The sequence below is a fragment of the Bombina bombina genome, chromosome 6, assembly GCF_027579735.1.
Source record: "Bombina bombina isolate aBomBom1 chromosome 6, aBomBom1.pri, whole genome shotgun sequence".
In the NCBI taxonomy this organism is placed as follows: Eukaryota; Metazoa; Chordata; class Amphibia; order Anura; family Bombinatoridae; genus Bombina; species Bombina bombina.
This window is the reverse complement of record NC_069504.1, coordinates 474,424,020-474,441,807: the sequence shown is the minus strand read 5'-3', so window position 1 is coordinate 474,441,807 and position 17,788 is coordinate 474,424,020. Positions and strand designations below refer to the sequence as shown.

The 17,788-nt window shown below is 38.7% G+C and overlaps 1 protein-coding gene across 1 annotated transcript in view; it reads left to right on the top strand.

Moving 5' to 3' along the window:
• Window positions 1-17,788, top strand: part of LOC128664475 (sodium/nucleoside cotransporter 1-like) — a 108,046-nt gene that overhangs the window by 56,205 nt on the left and 34,053 nt on the right. Inside the window, exons 6-9 of the mRNA XM_053719300.1 lie at window positions 4,011-4,152; window positions 9,184-9,297; window positions 10,935-11,012; window positions 12,157-12,237. Of these exons, the coding sequence (XP_053575275.1) occupies window positions 4,011-4,152; window positions 9,184-9,297; window positions 10,935-11,012; window positions 12,157-12,237 (415 nt within the window). The remainder of the gene's footprint in view (window positions 1-4,010; window positions 4,153-9,183; window positions 9,298-10,934; window positions 11,013-12,156; window positions 12,238-17,788) is intronic.

The window sequence follows — 17,788 nt, the reverse complement described above, 5'->3', positions numbered from 1 at the left end:
ACCAGCGAATTCATATAATACACAAATAAAGCTGAAAATGCAATTTCTCATGCATTTTATACTATGCAGCTAATGGGGCCCATTTATCAAGCTCCGGATGGAGCGCGAGGGCCTGTGTTTCTGGCAAGCCTGCAGGCTCACCAGAAACAGCAGTTATGAAGCAGCGGTCTAAAGACCGCTGCTCCATAACCTATCCACCTGCTCTGAGCAGGCGGACAGACATCGCTGCAATTCAACCCGATCAAGTACGATCGGGTTGATTGACACCCCCTGCTCTCCGCATTCAGCGAGGTCTGGCGGACCTGATCCGCACCTATAATAAATTTATTAACCCCTATCCTGCCCCCCCTACACCGCCGCCACTGTAATAAAATTATTAATTACATTGTAGCTATTGTAGGATTTATATTTATTTTACAGGTAGCTTTGTATTTATTTTAGCTAGTTAGAATAGTTATTAAATAGTTATTAACTATTTAATAACTACCTAGCTAAAAGAAATACAAAATTACCAGTAAAATAAATCCTAACCTAAGTTACAATTAAACCCTAACACTACACTATCATTAAATTAATTAAATAAATTAGCTACAAATAACTACAATTAAATTAAATAAACTAACTAAAGTACAAAAAATAAAAAAAGCTAAGTTACAAAAAATAAAAAAAATAAGTTACAAACATTTAAAAAATATTACAACAATTTTAAGATACTTACACCTAATCTAAGCCCCCTAATAAAATAACAAAGCCCCCCCCAAAATAAAAAAATGCCCTACCCTATTCTACATTAAAAAGTTACCAGCTCTTTTACCTTACCAGCCCTTAAAAGGGCCTTTTGCGGGCATGCCCCAAAGAATTCAGCTCTTTTGCCTGTAAAAATAAAATACAACCCCCCCCAACATTAAAACCCACCACCCACATACCCCTAATCTAACCCAAACCCCCCTTAAATAAACCTAACACTACCCCCTGAAGATCATCCTACATTGAGTCGTCTTCAGCCAGCCGACCACCGATGGAACCGAAGAGGAGATCCGGAGCGGCAGAAGTCATCATCCAAGGGGCGCTGAAGAAGTCTTCCATCCGATTGAAGTCTTCATCCAGGCGGCGTCTTCAATCTTCATCCATCCGGAGCGGAGTAGAGCCATCTTCAGACGAGCCGACGCAGATCCATCCTCTTCTTCCCGACGACTAACGACGAATGAAGGTTCGTTTAAGGGACGTCATCCAAGATGGCGTCCCTTCAATTCCGATTGGCTGATAGGATTCTATCAGCCAATCGGAATTAAGGGTAGGAAAAATCTGATTGGCTGATTGAATCAGCCAATCAGATTGAAGTTCAATCCGATTGGCTGATCCAATTCAGCCAATCAGATTGAGCTCGCATTCTATTGGCTGTTCCGATCAGCCAATAGAATGCAAGCTCAATCTGATTGGCTGATTGGATCAGCCAATCGGATTGAACTTAAATCTGATTGGCTGATAGCATCAGCCAATCAGATTTTTCCTGCCTTAATTCCGATTGGCTGATAGAATCCTATCAGCCAATCGGAATTGAAGGGATGCCATCATCCACGTCGGCTCGTCTGAAGATGGCTCCGCTCCGCTCCGGATGGATGAAGATTGAAGACGCCGCCTGGATGAAGACTTCTATCGGATGGAAGACTTCTTCAGCGCCCCTTGGATGATGACTTCTGCCGCTCCGGATCTCCTCTTCGGTTCCATCGGTGGTCAGCTGGCTGAAGACGACTCAAGGTAGGATGATCTTCAGGGGGGGTAGTGTTAGGTTTATTTAAGGGGGATTTGGGTTAGATTAGGGGTATGTGGGTGGTGGGTTTTAATGTTGGGGGGGGTTGTATTTTTATTTTACAGGCAAAAGAGCTGAATTCTTTGGGGCATGCCCGCAAAAGGCCCCTTTTAAGGGCTGGTAAGGTAAAAGAGCTGGTAACTTTTTAATTGAGAATAGGGTAGGGCATTTTTTTATTTTGGGGGGCTTTGTTATTTTATTAGGGGGCTTAGATTAGGTGTAAGTAGCTTAAAAATGTTGTAATATTTTTTAAATGTTTGTAACTTATTTTTTTTTTTTTTGTAACAGCTTTTTTTATTTTTTGTACTTTAGTTAGTTTATTTAATTTAATTTAATTGTAGTTATTTGTAGCTAATTTATTTAATTAATTTAATGATAGTGTAGTGTTAGGTTTAATTGTAACTTAGGTTAGGATTTATTTTACTGGTAATTTTGTATTTCTTTTAGCTAGGTAGTTATTAAATAGTTAATAACTATTAATAACTATTCTAACTAGCTAAAATAAATACAAAGTTACCTGCAAAATAAATATAAATCCTACAATAGCTACAATGTAATTATTAATTGCATTGTAGCTATCTTAGGGTTTATTTTACAGGTAAGTATTTAGTTTTAAATAGGAATAATTTATTAAAGTATAGTGTAGTGTTAGGTGTAATTGTAACTTAGGTTAGTTTTTATTTTACAGGTAAATTTCTCTTTATTTTAACTAGGTAGCTATTAAATAGTTAATAACTATTTAATATCTATTGTACCTAGTTAAAATAAATTGAAAGCTGCCTGTAAAATAAAAATAAATCCTAAGATAGCTACAATATAATTATTATTTACATTGTAGCTATATTAGGGTTTATTTTAAAGGTAAGTATTTAGTTTTAAATAGGATTCATTTAGTTAATAAGAGTTAATTTATTTAGATGTATTTAATTAATATTTAAGTTAGGGGGGGTGTTAGGGTTAGGGTTAGACTTAGGTTTAGGGGTTAATAATTTATTACAGTGGCGGCGGTGGTAGGGGGGGCAGGATAGGGGTTAATACATTTATTATAGGTGGCGACGGTGTAGGGGGGGGCAGATTAGGGGTTAATAAGTTTAATATAGGTTGCGGCGGGGTCCGGGAGCGGCGGTTTTACGGTTAAACTATTTATTTTAGTTGCGGCGGGGTCCGGGATCGGCAGGATAGGGGTTAATAACTTTATTATAGGTGGCGGCGGTATAGGGGGGGGCAGGATAGGGGTTACTAGGTATAATGTAGGTGGCGGCGGGGTCCGGGAGCGGCGGTTTAGAGGTTAATACATTTATAAGAGTTGCGGCGGGGTCTAGGAGCGGCGGTTTAGGGGTTACTAACTTTATTTAGTTGCGGGGGGCTCCGGTGCGCCGGTATAGGGGGTAGAACAGTGTAGTTAGTGTGGGTGCTTAGTGACAGCTTGTCAATAAAGCTGTAAAAAAGCCGAAGAGCAGCGAGATCGGATGAGTGATAACTATCACAATCCGCTGCTCATCGCCCTGTACTTGGTGCACGGCTTTTTGACAGCTTTTTTGATAACTTAGGCGAATGTATTCAGGTCCGCCGGCGGCGATGGTAGGTGAGCTTAGGCGGGCGTATTGGACCGGGCGAAGGCAGGTAAAGTAGACGGCTTGATAACTACCCCTCTATCTATTTAATTATTTATTTAGTTCATTTATTTTTTCTTTAAACACAGCAGTTCTCACCTCCTTATACCTGGAATCCTGGAGATAATTTCCAATGAATTGCTCTAATTTACTACACTATTCCAAAAATATGTATTACCTATATTCATTTACCTACAAAATTAACTTTGGATATCATAATTTGTACCGTACTTATTTTCACTAATATGTCATGATTATATCTCCATAGTATGATATAATAAAAAACAGCTGGTTCAATTTTGTATCACTATTTAAATAACAATGATTAATAAATACTTCAGCTATATGAAAATACAAGTACCTACCCTATGATTCTTGCTCTTCCAGTTGAAAAGGTTCAGTTTTGCACACAATTCTAGCTGTTGCTTGAATATTTTCTTTTGACAGCTGTAATCTCTTTTGATTTTGTTTATAAAATATGAGAATATTTTATTTTGGTGCCTTGAAATATGGTTTTTGTAAAGGTCTGTCTGTCTGTCCTATACCTGTGTTTTTTGTATTGTTGAACCCTTTTTTGTCTCTCTCAGGGTGTTTGCTTTGTTGGTCCTTGGTGGCCTCATTGCCTGGCTTGTAGTTGACACGGCCAAGAGGCCGCAGCAGCTCATATCATTTGGAGGCGTCTGCATGTTCATCATCATCCTCTTTATCCTATCAAAGCATCATCGTTCGGTAAATGAACATATCTGAAGTTATCTTTAAACATAAGTATTCAGTGGTACAATACCCAGTAAATTGCCAGATCACATAAGGAATAAAATTACCCACTTGTTCTTTTTGTAAGGAGAACCCACAAAACTCACAAACACCAGATTGGAGGAAGACAGGTCACGGTTGTATTTGTTTATAGATAACTTATTTAGCACTTTTTAGCCAACATACGGCTAGATTAAGAGTTTTGCGTTATGAGCTGTCCGGTGCTAACATGCAGTTTATTCTCACTTGCTCACTTACATACAGCGCTGGTATTACAGGTTTTTACAAACCTGGCGTTAACAGGCAACAAGTGAGCGTAGAGCAAAATTGTGCTCCACACTGCACTCCAATACCAGCGCTGCTTAAGTCAGCGGTGAGCTTGTTGTACGTGCTTGTGGATGATTTCCCCACAGACATCAATGGGGAGAGCCGGCTAAGAAAAAGTCTAAAACCTGCAAAAAAGCCAGCGTTTAGCTCAGTAACAGCAGCCCCATTGATCCTATGGGGAAACTAAAGTTATGTTTACACCTAACACCCTAACATGAACCCCGAGTCTAAACACCCCTAATCTTACACTTATTAACCCCTAATCTGCCGCCCCCGACATCGCCGACACCTACATTATATTTATTAACCCCTAATCTGCTGCTCCAGACATCACCGCCACCTACATTATACTTATGAACCCCTAATCTGCTGCCCCCAACATCGCCGACACCTACATTATATTTATTAACCCCTAATCTCCCTCCCCCCAATGTAGCTGCAACCTACCTACATTTATTAACCCCTAAACCTAAATCTAACCCTAACCCTAACACCCCCCTAACTTAAATATAATTTAAATAAATCTAAATAAAATACCTAACAATAAACTAAATTATTCCTATTTAAAACTAAATACTTACCTGTAAAATAAACCCTAAGCTAGCTACAATGTAATTATTAGTTATATGGTAGCTAGCTTAGGGTTTATTTTTATTTTACAGGCAAGTTTGTATTTATTTTAACTAGGTAGAATAGTTACTAAATAGTTATTAACTATTTAATAACTACCTAGCTAAAATAAATACAAATTGACCTGTAAAATAAAACCTTACCTAAGTTACACTAACACCTAACACTACACTACAATTAAATAACTTACCTAAATTAAATACAATTAAATAAATTAAATAAAATTAGCTAAATTACCAAAAAAACAAACACCAAATTACAAGATATTTAAACTAATTACACCTAATCTAAGAGCCCTATCAAAATAAAAATAGCCCACCCAAAATAAAAAAACCCTAGCCTACAATAAACTACAAATAGCCCTTAAAAGGGCCTTTTGCTGGGCATTGCCCCAAAGAAATCTGCTCTTTTTACCTGTAAAAAAAAAAAATACAAACAACCCCCCCAACAGTAAAACCCACCACCCACACAACCAACCCCCCCAAATAAAAGCCTAACTAAAAAACCTAAGCTGCCCATTGCCCCTGAAAAGGGCATTCTGATGGGCATTGCCCTTAAAAGAGAATTTAACTCTATTGCAGCCCAAAGCCCTAACCTAAAAAATAAACGCACCCAATACACCCTTAAAAAATCCTAACACTAACCCCCGAAGATTCACTTACCGGGAGAAGTCTTCATCCAAGCGGCAAGATGTCCTCAACGAAGCCGGCAGAAGTGGTCCTCCAGGCGGGCAGATGTCTTCATCCAGATGGCATCTTCTATCTTCATCCTTCCGACGCGGAGCGGCTCCATCTTCAAGACATCCGGTGCGGAGGATCCTCTTCAATCGATGGCTTCTTCGGAATGAATGTTTCTTTAAGTGACGGCTTCTTCGGAATGAATGTTTCTTTAAGTGACATCAGCCAATAGAATTTTTTCTACCTTAATTCCGATTGGCTGATAAAATTCTATCAACCAATCAGAATCTAAGGGACGCCATCTTGGATGATGTCACTTAAAGGTACATTCATTCCGAAGAAGCCGTCGATTGAAGAGAATGCTCCCCGCCAGATGTCTTGAAGATGGAGCCGCTCCGCGTCGGAAGGATGAAGATAGAAGATGCCGTCTGGATGAAGACTTCTGCCCATCTGGAGGATCACTTCTTCCCATCTGGAGGACCACTTCTGCCGGCTTTGTTGAGGACATCTTGCCGCTTGGATGAAGACTTCTCCCGGTAAGTGAATCTCCGGGGGTTAGTGTTAGGATTTTTTAAGGGTGTATTGGGTGGGTTTATTTTTTAGGTTAGGGCTTTTGGCTGCAATAGAGGCTAAATGCCCTTTTAAGGGCAATGCCCATCCAAATGCCCTTTTCAGGGCAATGGGGAGCTTAGGTTTTTTTTTTTAGTTAGGCTTTTATTTGGGGGGTTTGGTTGTGTGGGTAGTGGGTTTTACTGTTGGGGGGGTTGTTTGTATTTTTTTTTTACAGGTAAAAGAGCTGATTTCTTTGGGGCAGATTAGGGGTTAATAAATGTAGGTAGGTTGCGGCGACATTGGGGGAGGGAGATTAGGGGTTAATAAATATAATGTAGGTGTCGGTGATGTTAAGGGCAGCAGATTAGGGGTTAATAAATATAATGTAGGTGGCGGCGATGTCCGGAGCGAAAGATTATGGGTTAATAAGTATAATGTAGGTGGCGGCGATGTTGGGGGCAGCAGATTAGGGGTTAATAATATTTAACTAGTGTTTGCGAGGCGGGAGTGTGGCGGTTTAAGGGTTAATATGTTTATTATAGTGGCGGCGATGTCCGGAGCGGCAGATTAGGGGTTAAAAATTTTATTATAGTGTTTGCAATGCGGGAGGGCCTCGGTTTAGGGGTTAATAGGTAGTTTATGGGTGTTAGTGTATTTTTTAGCACTTTAGTTATGAGTTTTATGCTACAGCGTTGTAACATAAAACTCATAACTACTGACTTTAAAATGCGGTACGAATCTTGACGGGGTAGGGTGTACCGCTCACTTTTTGGCCTCCCAGGACAAACTCGTAATACCGGTGCTATGGAAGTCCCATAGAAAAAAGGCTTTACGAAATTTACGTAAGTTGGTTTGCGTTATGGCCAAAAAAGTGTGCGGTGCCCCTAAACCTGCAAGTATCGGAATACCAGCGGTAGTGAAAAAGCAGCGCTAGGACCTGTTAACGCTGCTTTTTCAGCTTACCGCAAAACTCATAATCTAGCTATTATTTACCAGATGGCAGCAACTGAATTTCCAAATTAACCCTTACTACAACTGGTCATGGCCCCAGATCAGGTACCTGTAATTTAGCATACCACTCCCTTTACCACAGAGTAAGGGACTTGGTTGAGCTTTCTGGGCTACCTACCCGCTATACTCACACCTAGTGGGCTTCACCCCCCCCAATTCAACCTGTCTGTCACACAGTACCTCCTCCAAACACACAGCTATTTCAACTAAACCTATTCTTGCTTAAAATGCTAGCAACTATAAGGGAGCCGAGTGTTCAGTGCCATCATCACCACCGATGCTCAAGCAACTCAAAGAAAGGGGAGGGAGAGTGGGAAACAGTTATTGGCTGCAGCACAGCTGAAAGAGGGCTGCTTACTTCCTGCATGGCCTTAAATCAGGATGTTGAACCCCCCTCTCGTCACTTACAACAATGGTCCTGCACAGCACAAACTTGCACACTCACATGAAGCTTTTTTTAACCCTTAAGTGTGATTCCGACCCACAAGTGATCCATCACTGTAATTGTTATTGCATTTCTACAAGTGCAAGCAATATTTCCCTTTTTATGTTATCTCTTTCAATACACCAAAGGCAGATCATGACTGTTCCTTGTTTTCTTTGAAAGGTCTCAAAAGTAAAAGTGGAAAGCTAAACTAAACCTCATATAACCCTGTGTTTTAGTCTACTTTTAGTTATTCAGGGCTGTCTCCTCTAGTAATTCTTGTATCTCAGAATTCAAACTGGGGCCCAAAAGAAAGGCAAAATAGAAATGCAAAGTAACACAATCCATGCAAAATATCATATTTTTAAAACATAAAACTTAAAGAGCTATAAAAACCCAAAATCTTATTTTGTTATTCAGACAGAGTATAAATTTTTTTTAAAGTTTCCTATTTACTTCTATTATGAAATTTGCTTCATTACCATGATATCCTGTGTTGAAGAGATACCTAGGTAGGCATCTGGATCACTACATGGCAGGAAATAATGCTGCCATCTAGTGCTCTTGCAAATGGATAACATTCTTGCAAAACTGCTGCCATATAGTGCTACAGAAATGAACCGACTCCTGAGGTAACACCCTGCTTTTCAAGAAAAGATACAGAAAAAAACAAAGATAAATTGATATTAGATAGTAAATTAGAAAGGTGTTTAAAATCAAATGTTCTATCTGAATCATGAAAGAAAACAATTGGGTTTCATATACCTTTAACTTTTAATCAAAATGCCAATAAAACAACCTGAACCAGCAGATACAAAATGGGGAACTCTTTTGATAAGAATTAAAAACACTACACTACGCTTCTCTGGTATTAATGCAAAATACTATAATTGTATCACTATTTGTTGAAAAGATTAAAAAAAAGTCAAAATAAGGGAGGACAAAAGAACAATTATTGGTAGTGTACTCACCTAAATAGGGGCTCCCCAGAAATAAAAAAAAGTAGTCCTAAGCCGACACCCACCTCCCACTTATCCCATTCCCTGATTGACCAGGTTTCCCACAAAAGAACTATGAAAACAAATATAGTCAAGTATATTTTCCTCCAAATCAATAATGAGCAAGTTAAAAATGTATTTTCATATATAACTAAATGTATAACAAAGCCTTTTATTGTTGCTCTACTGAGAGGGGACCCTATAAGTGGTTATTATGACCTGTGTGGAAGCATAAACCTTAGTACATACTAAAACCCCACAAACATGGTACATTTAGGATATTTTAGGTAAAGTGACTAGGTATTAATGGATAGTTTGTAGATTTTTTATAGCAACTTTCTTCTGTAAAAGGATTGTTATGATTTTTTGTCTCCTTCTTGTTTACCAGGTTTCTTGGCGTGCAGTATTTTGGGGCCTTGGAATTGAGTTTGTTCTTGGAATTTTCATCATTCGCACTGAACCTGGATTTCAAGCATTCAAGTTTATTGGGGAACAAATACAGGTTGTAAAGTTAAATATAACAATTGTAAAATGAAGCACCCAATATTTGAGGGGTTTACAGTCATACATATTGCACAAAAAAGCTATAAGGGCTCAAAATTATGAGATCTCAGGTGTTAGAGGAAAAAAAACTTTAACATGGTGATACATACAGATACATTGCAAAATATGTATTTGTATATGTATATATATATATATATATATATATATAGTATATGTCTATATATGTGTACATATACATTAATGTATTTATATGTTTATATATGTATTTACAGAAATATATACACATATAAAAATATTAATATATATGTACACACATATATACAAATATATTACTGAATTAGAGCCCTTTGCCATTAAGTAGATGAAAACCATATACAGGCAGTCCCCGGGTTACAGACATCCGACTTAAGTACAACTCGTACTTACAAACAGAGAAAATAGAGCTTTATCGACAATCCTTCTTTCCAGGATAATCCAAATTACTGAAAATCGAATTGTCACAAGGACAGAAAGTGATGTGAAATTTTCTGAACAGGGGCACAGATAGCAAACAAACTTTATCCTATGCTATCCAAAACTAAAAAAATGTTTGGCTAGAGTTTCACCTAAAAAAAGTGCCTGTTCCAACTTACATACAAATTCAACTTAAGAACAAACCTACAGAACCTATCTTGTTCGTAACCTGGGGACTGCCTGTATATGCAATATTCATATTTAATAAAGATTTTAACTATGTATTTACTGTAAATATTTCACATTTGCTAATGCGAATATGGTATGTCGTTTGCTCGATAGGTGTTAGATTTTTTTCAGCTTTTTATTCTCCATTGATTTCTATGGGGGAATACATGCACGAAAAATGTGTTAGGATTTTTGCGCTGTTCGGGTTACCGCTTGTGCAAAATACGTTTTTTTGGAACTTGTAATACAAACACAACACGGCTAGCCTAAAAAACTTAACTCTAGCGGAGTTTTCGGAATTGCGAGAAAAAAAATATTGTGCCACTTGTAATCTAGCCCATAATGTATTAAAAATGTTGCCGCTAAAGTTGTTAGAACTGAGTGTGAACTTGTCAGTGTTGTCATCTCCTGTTATGAACTGTATGATACTTTAGTATTGTTTCTTCCTCACACAACTCAATTTTTTTTCATACGCTCCCTAACCATCTGTATTACACCTACTCAGCTACCAGGCACTGCTGGCTGTAATAGTACTAGCTCTGCAGAGTATATTGTACATATCAACTAAGGAAACAGTATTCTGATTACATAAGCAGAAATAAAGTGTAGAGTTACAAAAAATAAGAGTCATCGAATTGTGGAACTCATTACCTAAGGAGGTAGTAAATGCCAATGCCTTAGATACATTTAAAAATGGTTTAGATACATTTCTGGCTAGAAACAAATTTCAGGGATTTGATTGCTTGTGTATGTAATGGATTTGTCCTTTTCAGTCTATGATCAATATATCCTTGGGGATCAGTTGTATACAAACATGTATGTTGTTTGTTTTAAATTCATAACAGTTTGCCCCATATTTTAAACACTGCATGTTATATATTTTTTTAGTTAAATATCCCGTTATCTAAATGATGGAATTGCTACTTCTTACATTCAATCTTTGTCTTTTGTCAGATTTTCCTAAATTACACAATAGCTGGTTCAAAATTTGTGTTTGGAGAAAACCTTATCAAGGACGTTTTTGCCTTCCAGGTTAGTAATTACACTTTTAGATGCACACATTTTTGTTTGTTTATTTATTTAAACATATTGCATTTATTAAACTGCACATTGTGTTGCAGTGCCACTTTTTTGACTGTGATGTGTTCACAATAAGTTAGTACAGAGTATATTATAGGATCAGTACACAATACCACGTTCAGACCTTTGTGGATTCCCCATTTATAATTTTTAGTATAAACATGCAAGAACATGTGAAAATAACTTAAGTGAATATGAAAAATAATTCAACAGAGTTTATATTTTTAACAAATCAATGTAATACATAATTCATCAAAAGGAATGATACTTTTAACTAATAAATATGTAGACTAAGCTACTAATTAGTTAGGGGAAAATCAGAATATAAAAATTAAATATATCCATGTATTGAGCTGGTTAAGGGAGATGGTTGAGTTTTAGGGGCATATTTATCCAGCTCCGTATGGAGCTTAATGCCCCGTGTTTCCGGCTCAGCGGAAAGAGAAGTTATGAAGCAGCAGTCTAAAGACCGCTGCTCCATAACCTGTTCACCTGCTCTGAGGGTTGATTGACACCCCCTGCCGCGAATCTGCCGGGGGCGGCATTGCACCGGCAGTTCACAAGAACTGCTGGTGCAATGAAAAAAGCCGACAGAGTATGCGGTCGGCATTTATAGATGTGCAGCGGACATGATCCGCAATATCTGATCATATCCGCTCCCACATTAATAAATAGGCCCCTTATAGTGACAATATACCTATCACCCATCACCCCACCAGACACAAAAGCGATTTAGAATAATGGGGATTTGGAATGAACTACAAAGTATTTCTATAAATTATGTTTTGTCCTGTCAGAACTGAAGAATATTTTATACGAATCAATCCATCTGCCTAACTCCCATGAAACAACCATTTATTTATTTATATTGCAATATGGGGAAAAAAGCTTTAAGTGTGCCTTGTAGTGTTATATTTTCATTTGACATTTTCAGAAAATGCTGGCATTATATTGATCTCAAAACTGCATTGATTGTTACATTTCATAAAAATAACAATGTTTGGAGAAAGTATGGAGTTCTTCAAAATTCTTGGGACACAGAAAATGAAAATGTAGAAAACAATGATAGAATATAACATTTTAATTTCTTTTGTAGGCTCTTCCCATTGTTGTCTTCTTCAGTTGTGTGATGTCTGTACTGTACTATGTAGGCCTCATGCAGTATGTCATTGTTAAGGTATGTTTTCAACTTCTGAAACAGTGAAGCTTCATACACAATAATCGATTCCAGTATCAAATGAAAGAATCTTTAGCGACATATTTGTCTATTTAAAACAATGGGCTAGATTCATAGATGCTTGTTAGGCTGTTCAGATGAGATCGTGTTTAAAGTTTATACCTCTCACTTATGCCCAATACATGGGCCCCAATTTATCAAAGGGCTTGCGGACCTGATCCGACACTGCGGATCAGGTCCGCAAGACCTCGCTAAATGCGGAGAGCAATACGCTCTCCGCATTTAACATTGCACCAGCAGCTCACAAGAGCTGCTGGTGCAACGCCGCCCCCTGCTGGCTCGCGGCCAATCAGCCTCCAGCAGGGAGGTGTCAATCAACCTGATTGTATTCGATCGGGTTGATTTCCAGCGATTCCTATCCGCCTGCTCAGAGCAGGCGGACAGGGTTATGGCGCAGCGGTCTTTAGACCGCTGCTTCATAAGTTGTGTTTCTGGCGAGTCTGAAGACTCGCCAGAAACATGGCCCGTCAAGCTCCGTACGGAGCTTGATAAATGGGCCTGATGGTGTCTTGCGCATCATGCCAGAACTGGTAGTGGCACAGAAAATAGTATTTACAAATACAACATTTCAAAAATACGTTTGCAAAACTGGTTCTGTAAATGGATGTAGTTTTTAAATATAATGCATTTTGTTGTGGAAAAGCTTGCAACTTTTAAGGATGTTTGATTATATATCTATTTAGATCTATTATTATTATCAGGTATTTGTAGAGGGCCAACAGATTCCGCAGCGCTGTAAACAGAGTCGGTCTACAGGATAGCTTTTGTAGGGGTCAAATGGGTAGAGGGCCCTGCCGAGAGTTTCACTGTTGTAGTCGGCTCTTATGAAGCGATCTGTAAACAGCTGGGCCCATAGGCTTACAGTTATTTGAGTTATTTTAAGTAATTTTTTTAAAGATAAAATAATCCATTTTGTAAGCCAACTTTTCATTTTTTTCTGCTTGAGCTGTAAGCGCAGAGAGTGTGGCATTTTTTCTGTTTTGACTCTATTTTTTAATACTGTTCTGAGGCCAGTATTTTTACACTCTTGCGGCTAGATTTGGAGTTTGGCGGTAGCCGTGAAAACCAGCGTTAGAGGCTCCTAACGCTGGTTTTAGGCTACCGCCGGTATTTGGAGTCACTCAAAAAAGGGTCTAACGCTTACTTTTCAGCCGCTACTTTTCCATACCGCAGATCCCCCTACGCCATTTGCGTATCCTATCTTTTCAATGGGATCTTTCTAACTCCGGTATTTAGAGTCGTGTCTGAAGTGAGCGTTAGAAATCTAACGACAAAACTCCAGCCGCAGAAAAAAGTCAGTAGTTAAGAGCTTTCTGGGCTAACGCCGGTTCATAAAGCTCTTAACTACTGTGCCCTAAAGTACACTAACACCCATAAACTTCCTATGTACCCCTAAACCGAGGCCCCCCCACATCGCCGACACTCGAATAATTTTTTTTAACCCCTAATCTGCCGACCGCCACCTATGTTATACTTATGTACCCCTAATCTGCTGCCCCTAGCACCGCCGACCCTGTATTATATTTATTAACCCCTAACCTGCCCCCCACAAACGTCGCCGCCAGCTACCTACAATAATTAACCCCTAATCTGCCGACCGCAAAGAGCCGCCACCTACATTATAGCTATGTACCCCTAATCTGCTGCCCCTAACACCGCCGACCCCTATATTATATTTATTAACCCCTAATCTGCCGCCCTCAACGTCGCCTCCACCTGCCTACACTTATTAACCCCTAATCTGCCGACCGCACCGCACCGCTATTATAATAAAGTTATTAACCCCTAATCCGCCTCACTAACCCTATAATAAATAGTATTAACCCCTAATCTGCCCTCCCTAACATCGCCGACACCTAACTTCAAACATTAACCCCTAATCTGCAGACCGGAGCTCACCGCTATTCTAATAAATGTATTAACCCCTAAAGCTAAGTCTAACCCTAACACTAACACCCCCCTAAATTAAATATAATTTTAATCTAACGAAATTAATTAACTCTTATTAAATAAATTATTCCTATTTAAAGCTAAATACTTACCTGTAAAATAAATCCTAATATAGCTACAATATAAATTATAATTACATTGTAGCTATTTTAGGATTAATATTTATTTTTACAGGCAACTTTGTAATTATTTTTAACCATGTACAATAGCTATTAAATAGTTAAGAACTATTTAATAGTTACCTAGTTAAAATAATTACAAAATTACCTGTAAAATAAATCCTAACCTAAGTTACAATTAAACCTACAACTATACTATCATTAAATTAATTAAATAAAATACCTACAATTACCTACAATTAAACCTAACACTACACTATCAATAAATTAATTAAATACAATATGTACAAATAACTACAATGAAATAAACTAACTAAAGTACAAAAAATAAAAAAGAACTAAGTTACAAAAAATAAAAAAATATTTACAAACATAAGAAAAATATTACAACAATTTTAAACTAATTACACCTACTCTAAGCCCCCTAATAAAATAACAAAGACCCCCAAAATAAAAAATGCCCTACCCTATTCTAAATTACTAAAGTTCAAAGCTCTTTTACCTTACCAGCCCTGAACAGGGCCCTTTGCGGGGCATGCCCCAAGAAGTTCAGCTCTTTTGCCTGTAAAAAAAAACATACAATACCCCCCCCCCAACATTACAACCCACCACCCACATACCCCTAATCTAACCCAAACCCCCCTTAAATAAACCTAACACTAAGCCCCTGAAGATCATCCTACCTTGTCTTCACCTCACCAGGTATCACCGATCCGTCCTGGCTCCAAAATCTTCATCCAACCCAAGCGGGGGCTGGCGATCCATCATCCGGTGGCTGAAGAGGTCCAGAAGAGGCTCCAAAGTCTTCATCCTATCCGGGAAGAAGAGTAGATCCGGACCGGCAACCATCATCTTCCAAGCGGCATCTTCTATCTTCATCCGATGAGGACCGGCTCCATCCTGAAGACCTCTACCGCGGACCCATCTTCATCCGGCGACGTCCAACTGAAGAATGACGGTTCCTTTAAGGGACGTCATCCAAGATGGCGTCCCTCAAATTCCGATTTGCTGATAGGATTCTATCAGCCAATCGGAATTAAGGTAGGAATATTCTGATTGGCTGATGGAATCAGCCAATCAGAATCAAGTTCAATCTGATTGGCTGATCCAATCAGCCAATCAGATTGAGCTCGCATTCTATTGGCTGTTCCGATCAGCCAATAGAATGCAAGCTCAATCTGATTGGCTGATTGGATCAGCCAATCGGATTGATCTTGATTCTGATTGGCTGATTCCATCAGCCAATCAGAATATTCCTACCTTAATTCCGATTGGCTGATAGAATCCTATCAGCCAATCGGAATTCGAGCGACGCCATCTTGGATGACGTCCCTTAAAGAAACCGTCATTCTTCAGTTGGACGTCGCCGGATGAAGATGGGTCCGCGGTGGAGGTCTTCAGGATGGAGCCGGTCCTCATCGGATGAAGATAGAAGATGCCGCTTGGAAGATGATGGTTGCTGGTCCGGATCTACTCTTCTTCCCGGATAGGATGAAGACTTTGAAGCCTCTTCTGGACCTCTTCAGCCACCGGATGATGGATCGCCAGCCCCCGCTTGGGTTGGATGAAGATTTTGGAGCCAGGACGGATCGGTGATACCTGGTGAGGTGAAGACAAGGTAGGATGATCTTCAGGGGCTTAGTGTTAGGTTTATTTAAGGGGGGTTTGGGTTAGATTAGGGGTATGTGGGTGGTGGGTTGTAATGTTGGGGTGGGGTATTGTATGTTTTTTTTTTTACAGGCAAAAGAGCTGAACTTCTTGGGGCATGCCTCGCAAAGGGCCCTGTTCAGGGCTGGTAAGGTAAAAGAGCTTTGAACTTTAGTAATTTAGAATAGGGTAGGGCATTTTTTATTTTGGGGGTCTTTGTTATTTTATTAGGGGGCTTAGAGTAGGTGTAATTAGTTTAAAATTGTTGTAATATTTTTCTTATGTTTGTAAATATTTTTTTATTTTTTGTAACTTAGTTCTTTTTTATTTTTTGTACTTTAGTTAGTTTATTTCATTGTAGTTATTTGTACATATTGTATTTAATTAATTTATTGATAGTGTAGTGTTAGGTTTAATTGTAGGTAATTGTAGGTATTTTATTTAATTAATTTAATGATAGTATAGTGTTAGGTTTAATTGTAACTTAGGTTAGGATTTATTTTACAGGTAATTTTGTAATTATTTTAACTAGGTAACTATTAAATAGTTCTTAACTATTTAATAGCTATTGCACATGGTTAAAATAATTACAAAGTTGCCTGTAAAATAAATATTAATCCTAAAATAGCTACAATGTAATTATAATTTATATTGTAGCTATATTAGGATTTATTTACAGGTAAGTATTTAGCTTTAAATAGGAATAATTTATTTAATAAGAGTTAATTAATTTCGTTAGATTAAAATTATATTTAACTTAGGGTGGTGTTAGTGTTAGGGTTAGACTTAGCTTAGGGGTTAATACAGTTATTAGAATAGCGGTGAGCTCCGGTCGGCAGATTAGGGGTTAATAATTGAAGTTAGGGTGTCGACGATGTTAGGGAGGCAGATTAGGGGTTAATACTACAGGGGAGTGCAGAATTATTAGGCAAATTAGTATTTTGACCACATCATCCTCTTTATGCATGTTGTCTTACTCCAAGCTGTATAGGCTCGAAAGCCTACTACCAATTAAGCATATTAGGTGATGTGCATCTCTGTAATGAGAAGGGGTGTGGTCTAATGACATCAACACCCTATATCAGGTGTGCATAATTATTAGGCAACTTCCTTTCCTTTGGCAAAATGGGTCAAAAGAAGGACTTGACAGGCTCAGAAAAGTCAAAAATAGTGAGATATCTTGCAGAGGGATGCAGCACTCTTAAAATTGCAAAGCTTCTGAAGCGTGATCATCGAACAATCAAGCGTTTCATTCAAAATAGTCAACAGGGTCGCTAGAAGCGTGTGGAAAAACCAAGGCGCAAAATAACTGCCCATGAACTGAGAAAAGTCAAGCGTGCAGCTGCCAAGATGCCACTTGCCACCAGTTTGGCCATATTTCAGAGCTGCAACATCACTGGAGTGTCCAAAAGCACAAGGTGTGCAATACTCAGAGACATGGCCAAGGTAAGAAAGGCTGAAAGACGACCACCACTGAACAAGACACACAAGCTGAAACGTCAAGACTGGGCCAAGAAATATCTCAAGACTGATTTTTCTAAGGTTTTTTTTTGGACTGATGAAATGAGAGTGAGTCTTGATGGGCCAGATGGATGGGCCCGTGGCTGGATTGGTAAAGGGCAGAGAGCTCCAGTCCGACTCAGACGCCAGCAAGGTGGAGGTGGAGTACTGGTTTGGGCTGGTATCATCAAAGATGAGCTTGTGGGGCCTTTTCGGGTTGAGGATGGAGTCAAGCTCAACTCCCAGTCCTACTGCCAGTTTCTGGAAGACACCTT